General features: G+C 40.2%; 1 protein-coding gene across 6 annotated transcripts in view; it reads left to right on the top strand.

The window, feature by feature from the left end:
• Atac1 (Ada2a-containing complex component 1) overlaps positions 1-25,468 on the top strand; it is a 479,870-nt gene that overhangs the window by 406,666 nt on the left and 47,736 nt on the right. For all 6 annotated transcript variants that reach the window (XM_068376235.1, XM_068376218.1, XM_068376239.1 and 3 more), the window contains one exon: positions 16,898-17,026. In XM_068376235.1, the coding sequence (XP_068232336.1) occupies positions 16,898-17,026 (129 nt within the window). The remainder of the gene's footprint in view (positions 1-16,897; positions 17,027-25,468) is intronic.

A 25,468-nucleotide genomic window follows, 5' to 3' on the forward strand; every position in this document is an offset into this window, starting at 1 on the left:
CAGGAGTGGAGGCGTTGATGGAGATCCTGAAGGTCGTGAAGTGGCTGTCCATAAGGGCGTCGGCTTTAGTCATCAAGTCCTTTATGGGTAAACTATTGACATCGGGTATGGCAGCGCGTACAGGTTTGGGTAAACGGCGTATCCAAAGGGCATGAAGTAGGTTCGCCTCATGAGGAGAGCCGTCTGCGGCAGGTTGCAGGCGAGCGATACTGGTCATTTCCCTGAGGGCGAGCGATACTGGTCATTTCCCTGAGGGCGAGCGAAGCCCTTTCGTCCCCCAACGGTTGTTGAGAGAGCTGAAAAAGCTTTGCTATACGGGCGGCTGGCGACGGCGAGTACTGCTGCAGAAGGTATGTTTTGAGGGCGTCATACGCTATCCGGGAAGGTGTCCTCGGGTATCGCCGCGAGAACATAATCTGCTTTGGTGGTTGAGCGAGTTACGCCCTTGATGCGAAACTGGACTTCTGCCCGCTGAAACCAAGCAAACGCCTCTCCGCTGGCGAACAACGAAAGTTTCAATGAGGCAGTGCCAACTTCCGTGGAGTCCACCATAGTACCAGTGACGGAGGGGCGAGGGGGGGTTGGAAGGTGGGAGGAGCAAGTCGACTTCCGGGGTCACCCATGTGACGAGCCTAGAGAAGGTTGCGACTCAAAGGCAGGATGACAACTGAGTAAACTTTATTGCAGAACGCTCATTTACATATACATAAACCCCAGGCAAAATGGCATACAAAACATAACAGGCAATTTTCTGTTCAACCGAAAAGCTCACCGGTTAACAGTTAACGGTGAGAAAAACAGACATGTTATTTCAGGTTCTTATCAGAGCGAGGGGAGAGCAAAGATACAAGCATAATACTTAAAAAAAATGAAATGTCGTTACTATGTACGATCGTGTGACACACAGTTGGTACATAAGGATAGCTGAAGCAAACAATATTAATTAATTTATTACCAACCCCAAATTCATTAGAATTTCCCCCTTCTTTTCCACTTTTAGTGGCCTGGTTTCTACTAGCTTTATTAGCTCAATCCAAACCACTGTAATACTGAGCTCAAGTGGAAGTTGAGTAGGTGCAGGTCTCAACAGGTGTGAGATTCATCATTGGCAGGACAATACCTGACGAGATAGGATTGGGAGCACAATAGGGGAATATTTAGGACATGCGTTACCTTTTTTTTTTTTTTTTGATTCAAGTCAACAAAGTTGAGATCCCAAATATTGTAACCACTATGAACTTAAGGTAAATACTGTAATAACCTATTTTTTTTAAAGAAAAGTTAATTATTTCAATATCTATCTTGAATTTCTATGCTATTTATTCTTTAATGAAAAGCTTTGACTAAAATAAGAAAAGGTAAAAAATAATTGCCAAGATGTAGCCTATGTAAAACTATTTTTTTTCTACCGGGAAAGAAGCACTGGTAAATAGTGGGATAGTGTAAACAGGGTTCCCTTCCAGCTTTTACTATCTGTAGTTCTTATTCATCCTGAGTATAAGTGACTGGGTAGAAAAAAATATAACCACTGTGAGTGGGGAGGCAGTTGGGAACTTACGTGAATTCCAGATTAATATTAAAATAATTAGTTTTAGTTTAAAATAGTGTATTTCAATTAGCCCAAATTTCTTGAAATTCAAGTGGTGAATACCAGTACTCATTCAAAATAAATTTGGCTTAACTTTTGTCAATTAATAGATTTAAACTTCTCAAAATAAATCTTGGACTGGATTTTTGCTACCAACCAAACAATGGTCTACCAACAACCATATAGCCTCTGGATTAAGATTTCCACTGTGAGATAACCTAAAAGTTATTCCTATATCTCTAAAATTAAACTATCATGTAACTTTAGACTGTGCACTGTAATATTAATTAGAATTGTTCACATTCCTAATTTGAACTAGAAAGTTTACATTTCAACAGTAAACCACATACTGTAAATTTTCACCTGCTTTTGTTGCTGAGCCAATGGTCCAAATTTTATCAAAATTAAACATGATTTCTCTTAAATAATGATTAACCCAAATACAGAAACTCAGCACCACCATGATACATTTAAAATGATATCCATGGATTCATTTCTATTAAAGTTCAAAGTAGCTACTACTCTGTTATGATTATTTTAACTTTCAAACTTGATAAATAAGTTTCATCCAGCTGCGTATGAGCACTCACAAAAACATTCTTAAAAAGGAAGAGAATTCTTCAAAAGATGTCTTGTAGGTTTACGTATTTGCCAGCATACAGATTTTTTAAACCTTCCATATGATCTCTTTAGATCTCTTCAAGTGGGCATCCATTTCATTGATCTTAATGAAAAGCTACCAAACCGATCGTTTAAAGATACTTTCTCATCTTTTTATACCTCTTCAAGAATGTACCATTTCAGTGGTCTAACTAGACAAAAAGACTTCTCATTACCATAATGTCTGAAAACCTCATTGACAGTATGAATGAGATAAGTAAGAGATACAGTAATCTCTTTACTCAACAATCAATGATTACTACTAAAACTTTGCATCAATGAAATTCACTCACAGATTTGGCGGTAATTAATGGTTAAATAAATTTAATTGAAACTTTTAGATACAAAACAGTACTTGAAGGCCACACTATCCAGAGGTTCTAACTGAAGACCTCTCATATACCAAAGAACAACACACAAATTACACCTAATTTGGTTTTGAGCTGGAGGCATATTGAGGATGAAGGTCTTTGCCCCATATCTAATGGCGTTGCTATTTATGCTTCAACACTAAAGTTAACACCAACAGCCTTGACTGTGTGGGACCAATTGCAGTGAGTTTGGTGTATTTGATTAGGTGAATAAGCAACAGCTGTAAAGATATGCTAAACTCTCATATTTCCACATATGACTAAAAGCCCTTTGTCAAAATCATTTTCAAAAAGGAACTAGACACTCTCCTTAATTGACTGGGGAAAATTATAAAAACATTGGACCATGCACTGCATGGGAACTGGCATGGCATGCTCCAGTTATACATATTTGATAGACCGTACTTTTCATTGATACTTGTGTTGCCTCCTCCAAGTATACAGATACTGAGTTAACACACACACACACCACACATACACAAACACACACCACACATACTCACACACACACACACACACATATATATATATATATATATATATATATAATATATATATATATATATATATATATATATATATATGTATATATTATATATATATATATGTATATATATATATATATATATATATATATATATATATATATATATATATATATATACACGCATACATACATACATATATGTGAAGAATTTTCTTCACTACTCTTCTTCTTCATAGTTTATACGTAGACTTTGTTATTGTTCGTGACGTCACGGCAGGGAAAAATGTGCGTAATGTCTCTTTCTTAAGCGAGTGTCCCAAGATTAATACTTTTGTGTTGTTTGTATACATTATTCTACCGTAAGTATTTAGGTACAGTATTTTAAATCTCTTAATTACAACTCAAGTCTGCTAGTCTAGGAGGTATGGTTGTCCACACACGTAAGCCCAACTTGCTAAATTACCTTTTAGTTTCATTTTTATTCTGTATGCCAATTGTTTAGAATTAGGATTATCTTTGCCCCCTGGAGTTGCAAGATTTCTCCTTGTATTCTAAATAAGTGTGTTGCTTGAAATTCACAAGGCACAAGATTTTTGAGCCTGTCCTAAATGAGAGTTGGCACCTCAAGACCGTAGGCCTACCTACGCACCAAGATACGCTTTTTTTTTGGGAAGGAAGGAGGACGCAGCTGACCTGAACTCGACCTCACAAACATACAGGCCACGGTACGAAACGGAGCTGCCCAGTCAGGCTCCAATGTCAACCTCGTGCTCCCACTCTCCATCACTAGCCTGTCCCCTTACACAATAACTAGCCAAGAATACGTCGTAGAAGAGGTCAAGCAGATGACCAGTGTTAGTGCATAGCTGCTAATTCTACAGCACGTCGGTTCCAGTCTTGGGGGCTAGTTGGAGAGCTTGGAGGGGGCTGTTGACTCTGCAGAATAAGTGCTGTAGGCCTAGTGAGCAAACTGAAGACCGCCACATTTAGGACACGGGCGCCCACAACATATAAAAATCTTGTGAGTTTAACTAATGGCCATTCCCCCTTTAGATAAGTTTCAATTTCTCATAAGTTAAGTTTAGGTATTATTTTGGCATTACATCTTTCGGGCTGCGTGCATGGAAATTAATGTACTCATATTTTTTTGATCTTGGTATTTGCTTGAGGTTACTGACCACATGTTGGGACCTCACAGCAGCCACCGCACAAATTGTTGATCAGAGTTTTTTGACTCTTATTTATTCTGTTGAGGTTTAATCCACGAGTTAATTACGTTTAACGTTTTCAATTTTTTGTGTTGTAAATTCACTTATTCATTTTATCATATGTAAAACTTATAATTGAGTTACTGATATTTTTTCCAATTTTTAATTTTGTTGTGTTAAAATCATCGAGTTATTTCCATCCCTTTTTCTGTAATAAATCATTTGGAATAGATTACACATTTTGGTATCCTTAACCATTTATGATATGGGACGGGTCAGAAGTACCCAAGGTGTTGAGAGTAACCTACTCTAAACAGGTAAGTTGGTATCAGCGAGTGTACGCTCTTTTACTTAGTGCTTTGAAGGTGAAGATCCCCATTTAACTTTACTTTATACTTTTATACTCCACTGTTCCCCTTTTTTTTTATTGTCTCTAATTGCATTAACGTAAGATACCTGTACAGCATCTCACTGGGGTCACTGGGACGGAGTCGAAACAGAGCCTTAGAGTGAGATGACTCTAGCCCTGACAAAGCTAGAGTAGGTCATAAATTATTTCCAAATTAACGTGTGGAGTTCTCCGGCCTCTGGACAGTAAAATTACCTCCTTTTGTATTTGAGTGAAAGGTTAGTGAACTATGGCAGTAAAGTATTAGCAGGGCGTTTGTGTCCCGAGAGTAAGTGCTCATTATCCTCCCCTGTTGAGCTTTGGGTAATTGCCGTAGGGAGACTTTCCTGGACTAAGTTCCCACTCAACCATTCAGATAAAAAGTCTCCACAATATATACAGTTAGCTCCCCGTTAACACGAGTTCTGTAAACATGATTTCAAAGTTGTACGAGTTCAAAATTATTGATATATATTCTGTTAACACGAAATGCCCGAAGTTACACGAGTTGAATTTCCCGCCTAAGAGAAAGAGAGAGAGAGAGAGAGAGAGAGAGAGAGAGAGAGAGAGAGAGAGAGAGAGAGAGAGAGAGAGGGGGGGGGGTTAAAAAGAATCCATTTAAGCTTACTAACAAATAAATTTTAGTTTTTTAATGTAGTACCTAAAAGGTGACCTAATTTTAAATTTTTTTTCGATAGTGAAAAATAAACTTAATCGTTACATTTACCAATAATTCAATATCTTTGTTTATATCACGTATGTAGAAGGCTGTGGATCGTTGGCGTCAACAGCTGATTCGTCTGTTGTTGTTCGATACGCATTTTAATAAGAATGCCATGAGTTTGTTGGACAGTATTCTATTTCACAAGGATTACGAGATAGGGAGCAAAATCATATCAACAATACTCTGTTAACTATATCTGAGCATAATCGTGATACCGTCGGGACCTTGAAAACAGCTGACAACAACACCAAAATAAAAACAACCAGTAATTGTTGTTATCAAAATACATCATGAACTGTTAATAGAAAAAATACAAAAATGATTACACGAAGTTCAGATAACATCGCAAACCAGGATTATTTTAAACAACTTTCAGTTCATATACGATATGTTGTCGACTAAAGCTACAGATCAGCTGACGACATCAAAGGACATCTTAATTCCTGCCTACGATCAAACATAGAATTAAACAAAGTAGAGAGAGAGAGAGAGAGAGAGAGAGAGAGAGAGAGAGAGAGAGAGAGAGAGAGAGAGAGAGAGACGTATTCACATGATAACTAATAAAAGCTATAAACGAAATGTGTGAAACCATACACAGTTAATTGTAAATGAATAAGCAGGACATTAAAAGGAAAAAAAAATATGTTACGATCTATTATCTATTTATCGATATGAAAAAAAAAAAACAATCGCTCATGTGTTTGATATGCGTAGTAGCCTTGTGCGTCCCCTACATACCAGATTACAGAAAGTAATGCTCATTGTTTTTTTAAACTTGAATATGTACTTATTAATTGTAAATAAATAATTATTAGATTAAAAGGGAAAATGTTTCACGATCTTTTATTTAATTACCGAAATGAAAGAAAAATAAATCGCTAATGTATTTGATAAGAATACATAGTAGCATTGTGCGTTGGTACATACCAGGAAGTACTTTTCATTTTTTTTTTTTCAACTTGAATATGTACTTATATAAAATTAATTGTAAATACATAACCATCAGACTAAAAGGAAAAATATGTTACTATCTGTTATTTATTTACCAAAATAAAAGAAAATAAATCTCTAATGCCTTTGATATGCACACGTCGTAGCTTTTTGTGTTCGTACATACCACGCAGTACAGTTCATTTTGATTTTTAACTTCAATATGTACTTATTGATATAATATTAATTTTGAATATATAATCATTAGACTAAAAGGAAAAGTATGTTACATTTTGTTATGTATTAGCCGAAATGAAAGAAAAATAAATTCCTAATGTTTTTTTATATGCATAGATTACGTCGTAGTATTGTGCGTTTGTACATACAATGGTTTTGTTCATTGTGTTTTTAAACTTAAAAATGTACTTATGGTATAAAATTCATTTATATAGGTAATCATGATATTAAAAGAAAAATATATGAGAGAGAGAGAGAGAGAGAGAGAGAGAGAGAGAGAGAGAGAGAGAGAGAGAGAGAGAGAGAGATGGGGGGGTTATGAGGATGGGGACGGGTAATAACTTATTTTAATATAAGATAAATACAAGTTGAGTGAGAATGTGTGTTTTTATTGTTTCTTTGACCTTCAAATATATCAATAATGTGTTTGTTCAAGTTTCATAGTAACAAAATTCCAAAATATACAGACTTTCCCAGTGTCCAGGAATGTAACACCCCCTATTACCATTATTTCTTATGGAGAAATTATGTTCCGTTAACACGATTTCCGGTAACATGGCCTCTCCAGGAATATAACCATCATGTTAACAGGGAGTTAACTGTATATATATATATATATATATATATATATATATATATATATATATATGTATATATATATATATATATATATATATATACATACATACATATACTGTATAGCCTATATATATATATATATATATATATATATATATATATATATATATCTGTGTGTGTGTGTGTGTATGTATGTATGTATATGAGCTGAGAGAGGAACAAGTAGGATTTAGAAAAGGTAGAATTTGTACTGACCTAATTTTCTCCTTAGAACATGTTGTATGGCAATGTACAGAATATAGAAATCAGCTTTTGATGACATTTGTGAACTATGAAAAACCTTTGATAGTTTATTTAATATAAAGCAGGTGAGTTTACGACTTGTGAACTACGTAAATTCCTGAGGTCCAAAACTCACCTGCTTTATATTACATAAACTGATACACAAGAGAAAACCTCCGAACTTGGAGAATATTACGCAACTCCCAGACGATAATATTTATGAACACTGGATATCAAAAGGTCTCTACGTTACACTCAAAACAAAACTGGCTGATTACTTTACTTTTAACAAGAAATATTCTCAAATCAACCTCTTACTTCGGTTCTAAGTCAGGGGATATGAGCAAAGCACTGAAATGGTTATTGGTGATCGAAATAATACATACTTTACAAAAAGAAATATATTCTATAAAAGTAGCAATTCAAAAATAAAAAAATAAATAAATAAATCTCTCAAAATTTGAATCTGAACTAGACCTTAGACTTAAGACAAAATTGACACTTTAAGAAATTATACAATCACTTGTTTCACTAGAAATTAATTCATGAAAATATCTAATTTTGACAATTAATGAAAAAAAGTTGGCACTTTAACACTATAATAAATAAAAAATTATTACAGTTACATAGGCTATACGCAACTGTTACTCTACGTCCTTATGGCTCACACAAGGTTACCGAATGGTTAAGCAAAGATAAATACACTTCACTATTTAACCAAATCTCACAGGACTCGTCACAAAAAGCAATTAATTCTTACAATATAACTGTACTCACATATACTCGGCACTTCTTACAACTTAGACCACAGAAATTCCAATGTTTGAACAAACACTATTCACATTTGGGAGAAAACACTATGCACGTTTGAGAGGGAATACTAGTGGCTGGATAGATGCTGGAGAAAGGACTGGCAGACGTTGGCTCTTTCAAAGTGTGTCTGTGTGTCCTTGTGAGATGTCATGCACTGCTTAGAGACTGACATGGTCAAGTCTGAGTATTGTACCAACCGTGTGTCACATGATCGTACATAAATTATTTTGTATATATTATGCTTGTATCTGCGCTATTCCCTCGCACTAAAGAGAACCAGAATAAACATGTCTGCGTATTTCCTCTCTAACATTGTCTGTTTCTCGAACATGAAAATTCCTGTTGCCTTGAGGTTTTGTATATAAAGGAGAGTGTTCTTTAATGAAGTTACTCAGTTGATTGCTTCCTGCCTTTGAGTCACAACCTTTCTCTCGGCCCGTCACATTGGTTACCCCGGAAGTCGACTCGCTCCCACCGCCTTCCACCCCCACCCCCCTCGCCCCTCCATCGTTGGTACTATGGCGGCCTATACGGAAATTGGCACTGCGGCTGCCCCATTCAAACTTTCATCGTTTGCCAGCGGAGAGGCGTTTGCTTGGTTTCAGCGCGCAGAAGTCCAGTTTCGCATCAAGGGCATGACTCGCTCAACCACCAAAGCAGATTATGTTCTCGCGGCGATACCTGAGGACACCTTCCCAGAAATATCCGACTGGCTTTGTGAACAAGGAGACACCCCAATAGCGTATGACGCCCTCAAAACATACCTTCTGCAGCAGTACTCGCCGTCGCCAGCCGCCCTTATACCAAAGCTTTTTCAGCTCTCGCAACAACCGTTGGGGGACCAAAGGGCTTCGCTTGCCCTCAGGGAAATGACCAGTATCACTCGCCTTCAACCTGCCGCAGACGGCTCTCCTCGTGAGGTGAACCTACTTCGTGCCCTTTGGATACGCCGTTTACCCGGACCCATACGCGCTGCCATACCCGATGTCGATAGTTTACCCATAAAGGACTTGACCAAAGCCGACGCCCTTATGGACAGCCACTTCAAGAGCTCCATCAACGCCTCCACCCCTGACGAAGAGGATGCCTATTCAACGTCAACCAAAGCTGACATGAATGCCGTAGGACATACACGCCTACCCCGTGACGTGCCGAAGCGGCGACAAAGCCGCCCACCACCCACCAATCGATCGCGCCCCAAGAAACGACTTCTACAGCCACTTACTACCTCCCATCCGCCGCAGTTTTGCTACTACTGTACCACTTCAGATTCGGGGCAACTACGAAGAAATGTGCCGAGGATTGTCAGTGGCCAAAAAACGTGTAAGTAGGCCATCGCTCGTGGCGGTGGCCTTCCGTGTTTCTAATCTTTTCTTTTTACATGATGCAGGAACGGGCGTGCGATTTTTGTTAGACACGGGTGCTTGTCGTTCTCTTTTACCAAGGAAACTCTTCAAGACACGACGTAGTCTGTCTACATCTGCCGATGTCCACTTGGTAGCTGCCAATGGATCTGCGATACCCACCTACGGTTATGAGAACCTCACATTATCGTTCGGAAACGGTAAATTCAATTGGAAGTTTCTCGTTGCTGACGTCACATTGCCAATCCTCGGTGCGGATTTCCTCTCTCATTTCCACCTTCTGGTCGATGTCGCCCACCGACGATTGGTCAACGCAGACTCGTACTTGTCGACACCTTTTCAACCCGCCCCCTCTAACCTCGCTCTCCACATCAGCGCACCCACGGATGCCTACGCCCACCTCCTCACATCGTACCCAGAAGTTTTCCGTCCAGAACTTCGCCAAACGCCCACGGTTCCTGCCAAGCACGGTATTTATCACCATATCAAGACAACGGGACCCCCAGTTTTTGCAAAATTCAGACGGCTGGCACCGGAACGGTTGGCAGCCGCCAAACAGATGTTCGCCGAAATGGAGGAAATGGGCCTTTGCCAAAAGGCCTCCAGCCCATGGTCGTCACCCTTACACATCTTTCTGAAGAAAGACGGCTCCCTCCGTCCCTGAGGGGATTACAGGCACCTGAACATGCAAACAGAACCCGATCACTACCCCCTCCCAAACATTGCCGACGTGACCTCCTACCTGCACAAAGCGAAGGTTTTCTCTACGCTCGACCTCCTGAAGGGGTATTATCAGTGCCTATGAACCAAGAAGACATCCCCAAGACCGCCATCACCACTCCGTTTGGTACATACACCTTCAATTACTCCTGTTTTGGTCTTCGTAATGCTGTGGCCACGTTTCAATGTCTCATGGATGGCATCTTAGGGGACCTCCCTTTCTGTGTATATTATGTGGACATACTTGTGCTCTCTTCCTCAAAAGAGGAACACCTCCGTCACCTGCGCATCGTGCTCGACCGCCTGCAACAAAACGGCCTTGTAGTCCGGTACGACAAGTGTACCTTTGGCGCCAATGAAGTGTCGTTCTTAGGGCACCGCATCACTCCTGAAGGAGTCCATCCCCTCCCTAAGAAGGTAGCAGCCATTCAGAACTTCCCCGCGCCCTAGACCGTCAAAGCTCTGCAGGAATTCTTGGGCATGATCAACTATTATCACCGTTTTCTGCCAGCCATTGCCGCCAATCTTGCTCCCCTCTACGCCTCCCTCAAGGGCAAGCCAAAGGACCTGAAGTGGGATCCCCTTCAAGAAGCAGCCTTCTGCAATGCAAAGAAGGCCCTATCAACTGCTGCGGCTCTCACTTTTCCTATTCCACATGCCCCTCTCCTCTCCACCGATGCCAGCGACATCGCTATTGGTGCAGTACTCGAGCAGGTGGTCAACGGCTCGCCCCGCCCATTGGCCTTCTTCAGCAGAAAACTGTCCAAGGCAGAATCGGGTTATTCTACCTTCGATCGAGAATTGCTGGTGGTGCACTTGGCTGTCCGTCACTTTCGCCATTTCTTAGAAGGTACGCCCTTCGTCATTCGCACAGACCACATGCCTCTGGTGCACGCCTTCACTCGACAGTCTGACGCCTGGTCCGCCCGTCAACGCCGACATCTCTCCGCCGTGGCTGAATACAATTGGACCCTTCAATACGTCCCTGGGAAAATGAATCCCATTGCCGATGCCCTGTCAAGAAACACGTTGGGTGCCGTTCAACTGGGATTGGATTACAACGCCCTGGCTGAAGCCCAACAACAGGATCCAGAGTATCAAGCATGTAGGACATCCTGCACGTCCCTCCGTTGGGAAGACTTCCCCTTCAAAGACTCCAACACCACAATCCTCTGTGACGTTAGTACTGGCAGACCGCGACCTTGGATTCCTGCTCCCATGCACCGACAGGTGTTTGATTTCATTCACGGCCTTTCACATCCCTCGTGCCATTCTACTGCACAGCTGCTGAAAGCAAAGTTCATTTGGCACGGCATTTCTAAGGATGCTAAGGATTGGGTCCGCGCCTGTACTTCTTGCCAAACTTCCAAAGTACATCAACACACAGATTCAGGAGTGGGCACCTTTCCTCAACCTCAGCGTCGTTTCGCCCACATTCACGTCGACGTTGTAGGCCCCCTACCCACATCACAAGGACATCGTTACCTGTTTACCGTCATCGACCACTCCACTCGTTGGCCTGAAGCCATTCCCATGGAAACTGCAACGTCCGCCTCATGTACATCTGGATTGCAAGATTTGGTATCCCTGAGCATATTACTTCTGACAGGGGAACCACTTTCACCTCTCAATTGTGGACATCATTAGCGAATCTCCTGGGCATCACCCTACATCAGACAACGGGCTACAAACCCGCTGCCAATGGAATGGTTTGAACGTTTTCATCGCACCCTCAAAGCAGCTTTGATATCCCGCTGCAAGGATTGCAACTGGTTTACTCAGCTTCCCTGGATCCTCCTGGGACTAAGGACCACTCCTAAAGACGCCCTCGACGTCTCGGCAGCTGAAATGGTGTATGGCGACCCGTTGGTCATCCCTGCTGAATTTTTTCCTTCTACAACCTCCTCCGATGATCTCCAGCGCATACGTCACGTCGTGGGAAAATTAACTCCATGCCGCCAGACTTACAAGCCCCCAGCGAAGCATCACATATCAACAGACTTGCACTCTGCAACGCACGTCTTCCTGCGCAACGACACTAGCAAGCCACCGCTAACGCCCCCTTACACGGGCCCTTTCCTTGTGATCAGACGCAGTCCGAAAGCATTCCTACTAAACATTCGTGGCAAAGAAGACTGGGTCTCCATTGATCGTCTAAAACCTGCTTATCTTCTGCCAGATGACCCGCCTACAGTTCGCCTCTCTAGATCAAGGCGCCCTATATAACATGTACAGTATGTCATTTTTAGGGGGGGGAGCCATGTACCAACCGTGTGTCACACGATCGTACATAAATTATTTTATATATACAGTGGAACCTCTACATCCGATCGTATCTACATCCGAATTTTCCAACATCCGAAGTAAAATTCGAGCAAATTTTTGACTCTACACCCGAATTTTATTTCGACACACGAAGTAGCAATTTTCGTCGTACCGGTTGTATCCAAATTTTTCGACACGCGAAGTACAATTCGAACACGTTCCGACTCTACACCCGAATGTTTTTTTCGACACCCGAAGTAAACAATACTCGTACGCGTAGTCGGTGCTCATAGCGCCTGAAGTGTTTTTTATTTCCGCCGATAGAAGGCAGCACATCGACCTCGGAGGGACGCTCAATTAGCGCGGCTTGGGTCAGTCCTCTGTTCTCGTCGGCTTCGTGCGGTTGTGCTCTTTGCGTTGTGATATTAACTGTGAATTAATCGTGATTTTTTACGTGCATCCATTAACGATAATTTACGTAAATCATGGGTCCAAAAAGGCTTAGTTTTGCCAGTGGTAGTGGTAGTGGTGAGAAAAGGAAGAAGGAAATGCTTTCTATAGAAATTAAGCAGGAAATTATTGAAAAACATGAGCGTGGCATCCGCGTGAGTGAACTTGCTAAACAGTATGGCCGTAATATGTCGACGATCTCGACAATCCTTAAACAGAAGGAAGCTATTAAAGTAGTGAAACCTTCTAAGGGGATCACTATAATTTCCAAACGCCGTACCCCTATCATAGAAGAGATGGAACGACTTCTACTAGTGTGGATTAAGGATAGAGAGATCGTTGGCGACACCATCACCGAAACCGTTATCTGCGAGAAGGCGCACGCCATCTTTACGGACTTGAAGGAGGAGAGCTCTGTGGGTGATGCTGGGGAGAGTTCAACCGAGCCTTCCTCAGATGATTTCAAGGCATCTCGTGGCTGGTTCGAGAAATTTAAGAAACGGTCCGGGATTCATTCAGTTGTTCGCCACGGAGAGGCTGCTAGTGCGGACACAAAGGCTGCAACTGACTTTGTTAAGAAATTCGAAAATATCGTAAAGGAAGAAGGCTACGTAGAGCAGCAGGCGTTCAATTGTGATGAAACCGGGCTGTTTTGGAAGAAGATGCCGAGTCGAACCTACATCACTGCTGAAGAGAAGAAATTGCCTGGGCATAAGCCAATGAAGGATCGGTTGACTCTTGCTCTATGTGCCAACGCTAGCGGGGACTTTAAAGTCAAGCCCTTGCTTGTTTACCATTCGGAGAACCCTAGGGCCTTTAAAGCACACAACGTTGATAAGGATCAGCTTCATGTTTTCTGGCGATCCAACTCGAAGGCCTGGGTCACTAGGCAATTCTTTGTGCAATGGGTAAACCAAGTTTTCGGTCCTTCTGTGAAGAAGTATCTTCATGAGCAGAAATTGCCTTTAAAGTGCCTGCTATACCTTGACAATGCACCCGCTCACCCCCCCCCCCCCCCCGGACTTGAAGATGATATCTTCGATGAATTCAAGTTCATAAAGGTGCTGTATCTTCCACCAAATACCACCTCTATCCTCCAGCCCATGGACCAGCAAGTCATCTCTAATTTTAAGAAGCTGTACACCAAGCACTTATTCAAGCAGTGCTTTAATGTCACGCAAAGCACCAACTTAACTTTGCGTGAATTTTGGAGGGGCCACTTCAATATCGTGCACTGCTTAAAGATCATAGATCAGGCTTGGGTGGGATTAACTCGACGGACCCTCAATTCTGCATGGAAGAAGCTGTGGCCTGATGCAGTTTCTCCCCGAGATTTCAAGGGTTTTGACCCCGAACCTGATCCCGTGGTCGGTGCAGCGGAAGCCGTAGAGGAAATCGTCTCCCTTGGCAAGTCCATGGGTCTGGAGGTCGACGCAGATGACGTTACGGAACTCGTCGCTGAACATCACGACGAACTGACGACGGATGAGCTCAAGGAACTCCATGCTATGTCGGAGCACATGAGTGATGACGAGGAAGAGAGCGAGGAGGTAGAACATGTGTTAGGTTCAGCGCAAATAAAAGAGGTGTTAGGAAAATATCAAGACGTGGTCGACTTCATCGACAAATACCATCCAAAGAAATTGCAGGTTTGTCGTGTAGTTTCTCAATTCGATGATGTTTGCCTAACGCACTTTCGAAACATTCTGAAAAGCCGTACGAAGCAATTATCTATCGATGCTTTCTTTAAAAAAACTGTGAAGCGAACTCGCGATGAAGAGGATGTAAGTGAACCGAAGAAAACGGCAAAGAGTGAAGAGGAAGAAAGTGAAACACAGAAAACGGAAAAGAGTGAAGCAAAAGAAATTCAGACAATTTTAAATGTAAGTGATAGTGATTAAAATTACGTAATCATCAAAAAGAAAAAAAGAAAATGTAAAAAAATATATAAAATATAAAAATAAAAAAAAAATAAGCTAAGTTATGTTAAAGTTCACTTAGTGTAAGTTAGAATAAGTTACGGTAGTGTTACGTTTATTGTAGTTAACCTCTCTACCTCCTCGCCGTCCGTCCGTCTCCTCTCTCCTCTCTGCGTAGCGAAGACGAACAACACCTGCGCTGGAGTTTCTAAGGTAAAGTGACGCTAAAAACCCGTTTCTTATTTATCATTTTTTGCTAATTCTTCTTATTTACATGTCTATTCTTCTTATTTACATGTCTATTATCTAATTTAGTGTTCATTATTCTCATGGGAAAGTTATGTGTAGTAGTTTATTAAGAAGTTATAATAGGTTTTTGGGCTCAACCACGGATTAATCCTATTTCAATGTATTCTTATGGGAAAATTCGTTTCGACATCCGATCAATTTCTACATCCGAAGTTGGTTCTGGAACGGATTAAATTCGTATGTAGAGGTTCCACTGTATTATGCTTGTATCTGCGCTCTTCCCTCGCACTAAAAAGAACCAGAATAAACATGTCTGTGTATTTCCTCTCTAACATTGTCTGTTTCTCGAACATGAAAATTCCTGTTGCCTTGAGGTTTTGTATAGAAAGGAGAGTGTTCTTTAATAAAGTTACTCAGTTGATTGCTTCCTGCCTTTGAGTCACAACCTTTCTCTCGGCCCGTCACAGTATTCAAATGCTGTTTTGTATTAATATATACATACATCTGTGACTGGCTCTATGCTGCATAAGCGACTTGCAGGATTATTTCTCATCACAAAACTCCAAAGCAACCTGCATATCTTCCTTTGAAACTGAAGTTTTTGACAGTCAAAACAAGAAGCAATATCTATGCATTACTCAGACCTAGTAATAAACACCAGAAATGTCTGTTTACAGATAAATACTTTTTTTTTCTATTTCTCAAAAACAATGAGAAAATATCAAAACTACTTTATATTAAATCTAATGCAGCTTGAAATTAACAAACAGAGCTAAGCATTGATGCCTCATGAAAGTAATACAGGTGTATCTCGGTATATGAGTTTAATCTGTTCTAAAAGTGAGCTCGCACACTAAAATGCTAGTATTGTAAACTAAAACAACTTTTCCCGTAAGGAATTACACTCGATGCATTCCATATGTTCTTGAATATACATTTTCACTCATTCTTAAAGGTTTGAAATGTAATTAAATGAATGACTTATAACCCCTAACATCAGAAATGAAGGCAAATTAATAATTCACAATGGAAAATAAAAATATATTGACACATTAACTCCCACTTTGCCTTTAAGGAAAGTCATGCCTTTTCATTCCATCATTTGTATGTAGATTAATATGTTTGCCTTTATGAGCCTTTTGGTTTTAAACCTATTTTTTAAACAACATGAATTTTGGCTTAAATTTCACATGGAACAAGTAAAATTTAGTTTAATACTAATAGACATCATTTGGTCTCTGATAGCTAAAAGAATTATATATGCCCACAAAACAAGTGCCATGTGTTAGGAATTGATTATGTAAACAATGCTATTTTTTCTTTGAAACTGCTCTTGTATGGTATAGATGCTCCACTTGTGTCTAATTAGCTTCACATATGGGACTACTTATGCACTTAATTTATAATGTCATGATACAACTATTTTACATCTAAATATTTATCAATTTAGAGCATAAATATTTTAGTAATTTCATTCAAGTGCTTATTTTCTTATGGTATACATGACCTTGTATTCAATATTGTTTTCATAAATTTATTTAAGCATACATATGATGCTCAAGAGTAACTATTCTAGAGAAACATTGTTTTGCATTGTATTAATGAAATTGTCAGATTTTCTGAATATTTGGTTTGGAATAAAGCTGGTTTTATATCTTTTAAGGATGAAGAAGATATAGCAGAAGAGTTAAGAAATAGTGAAGAATATCAAGAACTTCTGAAGCTAAAACAAGTTAGAGCCCTTAAGGAGCAGGAGATGGAGACAGGCATAATTTCTCACTCTGGATTTTCTGTAAGTATTCTTGCACAGTGGTAAGTCCAAATGTCAAAACTTTTGCAGAATAGGTCCCAGACGGAAGTCACAAGAAGGCTATGTAGCTAAAATATAGAGGGTCCCATTGATGAAGGGGCTTCTCATTCTTAGCCAGATACCGATATTACTTCGAATCTATACTAACTCCTTCTTAGCCATAACCTAAGGAAAGAATGTAATTGAGGAGCAATAGGGACACGCTCGAGAGCGTTTTTAAAATTAATAGTACAGCAGAGGTCCAAACCCTTCAGGGTAGTAATTTTTGGAGCTTAGTTGTGGTCTTCCCTTTCAATGCATTGCATTTATGAGTTTGTTGAGATAAAAAAAACTTAGGATAAATCTTCTCTTGTTTAATTCTTTTTAAGGACACTGAAAAGTCAACTATGGATCTTTTGGAGGTAATACTCGTCTATTGTTCCATTCCCTAGCATTTTGTAGACAAAGCATATGGGTTCCAGGGTTTTTGGCTAGAAGAACTTGTCACGGAAGGTATTTTTTTTTTTCCCATTATCATCCTAGACGATTCGAGAATACTACCGTACTGTATTATAATATCCCTCTTTACTTCATTTCCAACTTTATATATTAAGTACCAAAATTAAACACTGTCTTACAAGACATTACATCGATCGGTCTGTCACATAGAAATGATGGAAAATGGCTGAAATTTAAGTAAAATTCTCAAAGAACGAACAAAAGTCAAACAGTTAATTTGTGAAAGGTTGTTAACAGTATGATGTGTCTCTTAAAGATAAGATAAGAATAAAATAACATATCTCATTAATAACTAAAACCTTGATTAATATATAAAAGAGAAATCCCAGCAACAAATCTTAAACAGCTTTCCGCTTGTTCTGGCTAGAAGGCTTGCTGCCTGAATAGGCAGTTAGTTTTTTTTATAATTGTTCTGTTGTGTGCACATCGAAGTTTATTCTTTTTAATTTAGGGAACCTTTCTTGATTTTAGCCATAGGTCCCCCATCCTCACCCCCAAAAAAGTAACGTTAATTAATCCAAACATCATGTTATAACGATGCAAGATAAATTAAACATGAACAGGATACATATATGAAAAGGAAAAAAATGGATATCCATTGCATGCCCCTTAGGCATGGCAAAGACAAATGTCCACCCTTATCCAGGACAAAGATCACATTTTTAGTGTGCTACTAAAACTATCTAAGACTTGTGCAACTAGCTCGTCACTTCCAACTTCTCATTCTTTCATGTCCAGTGTAGACATGTTTGCAACAACACCACTGAACAAAAAGATTGAAGATTTTAGTTCTCATGTGCCTGATCCCTTAGCTTTTGAGGTAGATATCATGTTATAAGACTGGTCATATCTGTATCTTTACACTTTCCCACCTTTCTGGCCACAGAGGGGATGGTTCACAGACATATGGGCCATGTTACCGAAGAGAGTCCGAGAAACTTGTTGTACACAGTCAGTCTGCTTAAATAACCAATCTCAAAGCTGATGATACCTCCAAACCTATCTAACCACATGGATACTATCCATCGTATATTCAGAAACAAAGGGTTTTTAAATCTCTATTATAGGTCTATTATAGGTTCAATAACTAGTACTAGCTTGGATGATAATGTTAATTTTTTTCAGTTTCTCATTTATGATAAAAAACTTTCTATTACAGTCATTAAGGAATATAGATTCATGCTTGGTTTTGTCCTCTGTCATCTGTGATTAGGTCTGTCCATTTTAGGTATTATAAGGAATGCATTTATCTCATTTAGGCTACTATTGAAAGGCCTTTGGTAGTAAAGTCAGTTTTCGGGAATTTGGATTTGGTTTTACAGTATTTAAAAGGTACAAAGTTTGAATTGTTGGGAGATCTCTCTTTCTCTTAAAGATATCACAGTCAAAGTGTTGGCATAAGCTTCAGTTAAACGTATACTGTAAAGGCATTACAAGCATTGTCGGTCCAAATAGGCTTTGGCTAATGCAAAAGGATTTTCTCTCTTTTACCTTCCTTCAGAGCCAAAAAGGTTTTTAAAGCTAATAGTTTGCCTCATTTTTTTTTTTATTTTCATATCCCTTCTCAAAACCTGGATGAAGGCATTTCAGCAGAAAAAAAGGTTTCTTTGTCTAGTAGGAACTGTGCAGCCTTATTTGAAAATAAAACTAGGCCTATAGATATTGGAGGTAGTGTCCCTAATTTGTTTGGTGGGATTAGGGCCCATAATTGCCCATAGACGAAAAATGCAATGTCATTCATAGTTAAAAAATAGGTCAGAAGCTCACAAGGAAGTTTTATAAAAGTCTTGAAAGTGAAAGTACATAATATAAGTGTTGCTACTTTCCTTAAATGGTGGTAGGAATCTGTCTTTAAAAAGAGTTTTAGCTGTAGCTCATTGGGATACCAATTCAGTATTTGTAAAATATTATCTTGAAGAATCCCTGTTGGTTACGAGGACTTTAGGGCTATAGGCTCCATAATGGCAGCAGAGGACATGGTCTAAGTAATTTCTAGTTCGGTTAATTTATAACTCTCTTATCTATGATTATACGAGGTTGTATTTGATATTTGGAGTCCAGTATTTCAAGCAATATTTCAAGATGGGGTTTCAGAAATAATATCTAAACCAAGTTAGTAAATCTTAACATTTATACAATACTTCTTCTTAAAATGATCCTATCTCTTACCTTCAATTGCATCCCACCTCCAACAGAGTGTGGGAGTCAGCAATATGAACATCAAGGGAGGTTCATAGTAATGAACAATTTTAATGATAACTTTTTTTTATTATTATTATTTCTATACTCACCTTATTTTCATAAAAAGCTGCCCCTCGATATTCCCTGGTTCCATCTTCGTATATTTGGTCATTTGCGATACAGAGAACCTTATAACCTATTAAATAAAAAAATCTCTTATTCGTGGTTTCCCGATAAAGACTCTCGCAGCCCAACGTTTTCAAACCAACCAAGGTAATGCAGAACAGCCCAACATGTAAACTATTCAGTGATAAACCCTTTGTATAGTAATTCTAATGATAACTTTAAAAAGGAGTTGTTACATACATTATTTTCAAGTAATATTTAATATGCAATACTCTCTCTCTCTCTCTCTCTCTCTCTCTCTCTCTCTCTCTCTCTCTCTCTCTCTCTCTCTCTCTCTCTCTCTCTCATAAAAAATGTAAAGATTTTGAAGTTGTAGTTTTTTATTTACTTAGTGTTTGCTTAAATAGTTTTCTATTAGATGAAGGAAAATAAGGAACTTACAATTTTTATAGAATTTATGATATTTGGTAACTTTTTATTGTTATCATCACGTGATGATATAAATTTTGTTCAATTATAATTATCTCAAGTTTTTATAAGTTACTTTGATACACCAGATTAAATAGGAAATTAATTTTCCCCCATTGTTCCCTTAGGTTGTAAATCAGTCACAGCTGTCAACCTTTTTTTTTTTTATTCTGACCATGCCATATATAATTATCAAATTGTAGGGAAATGAAAAATTTGGAAATAATTTGTATTTTTCCTAACTAATACAAACATGTAGTTATTTATAGGGATTATCTTTCGGGAAAGCTGGAGGGTTAGCCATTAAGACTTAATGAGAAGTGGCAACCTTACCCCACTACTATAGTGGGGTAAGTAGGGGTTGGCTGGGGGTTATCCATTCACCTATATCTACTTAGGCTACACATCAGTGAACTACTGCACTTTTATATTGCAGGCAGGACTTATCAGCGGACAGATGTTGGCGGGTCAATTTGTATTAATAGATACAGGTTTGAATTTTTTAGGAAAAATACAAGTTATTTCCAAATTTGTAATTTTTTCCTGCACTAACAAACCTTACGCTATTTATAGGAATGATTCATCCTTAGGAGGATGGTAAGTCTAACCACTGGCTTTATCATTGAACTGGGTTTTCTCTGTATAGTATTAGACTGTAGCTAGGGCAAAACCTTGACACCTTGCTAAAGTGATACATTTATGGAGTATTGATAGTGGCCTGAGCAACCTGTGTGGTTGTGAGAGATAGCATATGAACGTCTAGGTAAGCATATTCCGAGTTTTAACAATAGGAAGACTTTATTCATACTTAGACGTTTCCCCAATGCTTACCTCGCGGGAAGCATTGGGGACTTGTACACATAAAATGTATACTAGGCCACACAAGGGAAATGGTTCTTACCTGCATATGTTGAGGCCAGCTTGCAGAGGGATCCTTAGCCCTGTTCTCCAAGAGAGGGGAAGATGAAGAAAAGAAAAGTCGGTCATTCTTATTCCTTCATCCTAGACTTAACATGGGTAACCAATGCCATCAACCATCTGCTACTTATCCAACAAGGAAAGTGAGGTACTCTTAAACCACTTGTTGTGCAGCCACCACGGGACCAATAAAAAACATATTGAGAGTCATGGCTTGCAGGTAGTAGGCGGTGAAGGTCGTCTGACACTTCTACACACCCGCTTGTAATACTGTAACTGCATCAAAGAAAAGTTGCGTTTGAAGGCCTGGGACGTACTGATGCTTCTGATATCGGGAGCTCTTAGTTGTCGAGCTGGAGGAGGGTAAGGATTCAGTCCCGAGTCTATTACTTTACAAATCCAGGAAGATATGGTATTCTTGGTGACCTTCCACTTAATTCTACCCATAAGGACAAAGAGGGCTGCCAGATGGGGACGAGTTGCTGCAGTGCGTTTAATATATCTCAAACTCCTCACTGGGCAGAGTAGCAGTTGATCTGGGTCATTGGTTACAGAACGGAGACTCTTTTTCTCAAAGGGCCCAAATCTAGGGTTCAGTACCCCTGGATTTTGAGTCTTTTCAATAAACTCAGGGATGAAGCTGAGTGTCATCTCCACCCTATTCCCTTGAATGAGCGATGTCGTATGAGAGACCATGAAGTTCACTAACTTTGCAGAGGCTAGAGAGAGTAGGAACGCTGTCTTCAAAGTGAGGTTACAGTCTGTTGCATGGAGTAATGGTTCGTAAGATGGGCCCTTTAAGGACCGCAAGATGCGAACCACGTTCCAAGGAGCAGCTCTATCTCCAACTGGGGGCAAGTGATCTACTGTGCTCCTTTCAGTCTAAAGGCTAGCTTAAGACTGAGTGATAGCCTTTTACCACCGAGACCGAGAGGAGTTTTTCCTCCCAAAGGTATACAAGAAATTCTGCTAGTATTGGAATAGTGGCATCGATGGGAGAGATACCCCTTCCATGACACCAACCACAGAAGACAGTCCACTTCACCTGTTAAACAAAAGGCTGAAGGTCTCTGTAAGTATCCAGACATCCTTCTTGCACCTTGCTGCAAAAAGCCTCCCTGAGAGAGGAGATGCTGGATAGTCTCCAGGCGTGAAATCGTGGAGATGGGACTGCCTTCTGGAAGATGTCCACGTGTAGTTGTTTAAGTAGATCTTGTCGTGGAGGGAGTTTTCTTGGAAGATCTACTAAGAGGTGCAGAAAGTCTGAGAACCATTCTGCATGGTGCCGCAGTGGGGCTACGAGCGTCATCAGTAGGTTGTTGGATGCTCTGGTCTTATTGAGCACCCTTCTCATCAGACAGGACGGGGGAAAGGCGTACACGTCGATGTTGTCCCACCATACTTGGAATGCATATGGCCATAGAGGCCGAAGTTCAGGGACATTGCGAACAGGTATCGGTTGAGGAACCCCACAAAGTCAGTAATTTGTTGGCTATCAGAGGATTCATAGACTATTTGGAGCCTACTGCCTGAGTCAGAGTTGTGCTCAGGTTGTCTGTGAGCACATTCCTTTTGCCCGAAATGAAGCGAGCTGATAGGGACATCGAATGTTCTTCTGTCCATCTTAGCATCTCTATTGCTAGATGGCATAGGGGCTGTGAAGAAGTACCACCTTGTTTGTTTACGTAAGCCACTACCGTAGTGTTGTCACTCGTCAGTACTATGGAGTGACCTGCCAGCAACTGTTGGAACTGCTGGAGAGCTAGAAAGGCTGCTCTCATCTATAGGAGATTCATGTGCTGGTATCTTTCGGACTCAGACCAGAGGCCTGAGACTGTATGTTACAGCAAATGGAGCCCCCATCCTTCTTTTGATGCATCTATGTAGTGACAGAATTTGGAAGAGTGTGTGAGAGAAGGAAGTTGAGAGTTAATGTGGGTAAGAGTAAGGTTATGAGATGTACGAGAAGGGAAGGTGGTGCAAGGTTGAATGTCATGTTGAATGGAGAGTTACTTGAGGAAGTGGATCAGTTTAAGTACTTGGGGTCTGTTGTTGCAGCAAATGGTGGAGTGGAAGCAGATGTACGTCAGAGAGTGAATGAAGGTTGCAAAGTGTTGGGGGCAGTTAAGGGAGTAGTAAAAATAGAGGGTTGGGCATGAATGTAAAAAGAGTTCTATATGAGAAAGTGATTGTACCAACTGTGATGTATGGATCGGAGTTGTGGGGAATGAAAGTGACGGAGAGACAGAAATTGAATGTGTTTGAGATGAAGTGTCTAAGGAGTATGGATGGTGTATCTCGAGTAGATAGGGTTAGGAACGAAGTGGTGAGAGTGAGAACGGGTGTAAGAAATGAGTTAGCAGCTAGAGTGGATATGAATGTGTTGAGGTGGTTTGGCCATGTTGAGAGAATGGAAAATGGCTGTCAGCTAAAGAAGGTGATGAATGCAAGAGTTGATGGGAGAAGTACAAGAGGAAGGCCAAGGTTTGGGTGGATGGATGGAGTGAAGAAAGCTCTGGGTGATAGGAGAATAGATGTGAGAGAGGCAAGAGAGCGTGCTAGAAATAGGAATGAATGGCGAGCGATTGTGACGCAGTTCCGGTAGGCCCTGCTGCTTCCTCCGGTGCCTTAGATGACCGCGGAGGTAGCAGCAGTAGGGGATTCAGCATTATGAAGCTTCATCTGTGGTGGATAATGTGGGAGGGTGGGCTGTGGCACCCTAGTAGTACCAGCTGAACTCGGTTGAGTCCCTTGTTAGGCTGGAGGAACGTAGAGAGTAGAGGTCCCCTTTTTTGTTTTGTTTCATTTGTTGATGTCGGCTACCCCCCAAAAATGGGGGAAGTGCCTTGGTATATGTATATGATGTATGTATGTAGAGCATCAAGTCCAGAGGAGTGACGAGAAGGTGTAGTCCTTTGAGGAGGTTCTCTTCTGCCTCACACCATTGAAGATCCGTCACTGATCCTGTTCCATAGGGACTAAAGTGTTCGGGGAGCCAGTGTGCTGCTTCCATACGAACTTCAGCCGGCATTGGAGAGATCGTAACCTGAGGCTGCCGTTGGGAACAGGACAAATCAAGGATGTTAGGTGCCCTAGGAGGCACAACCACTGTTGGGCTGGAAGATCTTCCTGTCTGAGGAAGGGACTTGCCACTTCCCTCAGCCTGTGTACTCTGTCGTTTGATGTAAGATTTTTTGGATGTTGGTGTCTATAATCATACCCAGGTAAACCAGTCTCTGAGAGGGGAGCAGTGATGACTTCTTGAGATTTATCATGATCCCCAGATCCTGACAAAACTTGAGAAGCATATCTAGGTGTTAAAGAAGGGTCATCACCGAGGCTGCTAGAATCCGCCAATTGTCGAGGCATCTTAAGAGACAAATGTCATTCTTGTGAGCCTAAGATGACACTAGGGCGAACACTGTCGTCCAGACCTGAGGTACTGTTGAGAGGCTGAAGCACAGGACCTTGAACTGGTAATGTCTGTTATTATTATTATTATTATTATTACTAGCCAAGCTACAACCCTAGTTGGAAAAGCAGGATGCTATAAGTCCAAGGGCTCCAACAGGGAAAAATAGCCCAGTGAGGAAAGGAAAAAAGGAAATAAATAAATGATGAGAATAAATTAACAATATATCATTATAAAAAACAGTAACAGCGTCAAAATGTCCTATATAAACTATTAACAACGTCAAAAACAGATATGTCATATAAACTATGGAAAGACTCATGTCACCTTGGTCAACATAAAAACATTTGCTCCAACTTTAAACTTTTGAAGTTCTACTGATTAAACTACCCGATTAGGAAGATGATTCTATAACTTGGTAACAGCTGGAATAAAACTTCTAGAATACTGTGTAGTATTGAGCCTCATGATGGAAAAGGCCTGGCTATTAGAATTAACTGCCTGCCTAGTATTACGAACAGGATGGAATTGTCCTGGAAGATCTGAATATAAAGGATGGTCAGAGTAATGAAAAATCTTATGCAACATGCATAATGAACTAATTGAACGACGGTGCCAAAGATTAATATATAGATCAGGAATAAGAAATTGAATAGACCGTAAGTTTCTGTCCAACAAATTAAGATGAGAATCGGCAGCTGAACACCTAGACAGGAGAACAATACTCAAAACAAGGTAGAATGAAAGAATTAAAACACTTCTTCAGAATAGATTGATCACCGAAAATCTTGTATGACTTTCTCAATAAGCCAATTTGTTGT

Source organism: Palaemon carinicauda, chromosome 1 (genome assembly GCF_036898095.1).
Source record: "Palaemon carinicauda isolate YSFRI2023 chromosome 1, ASM3689809v2, whole genome shotgun sequence".
Classification (NCBI taxonomy): domain Eukaryota; kingdom Metazoa; phylum Arthropoda; class Malacostraca; order Decapoda; family Palaemonidae; genus Palaemon; species Palaemon carinicauda.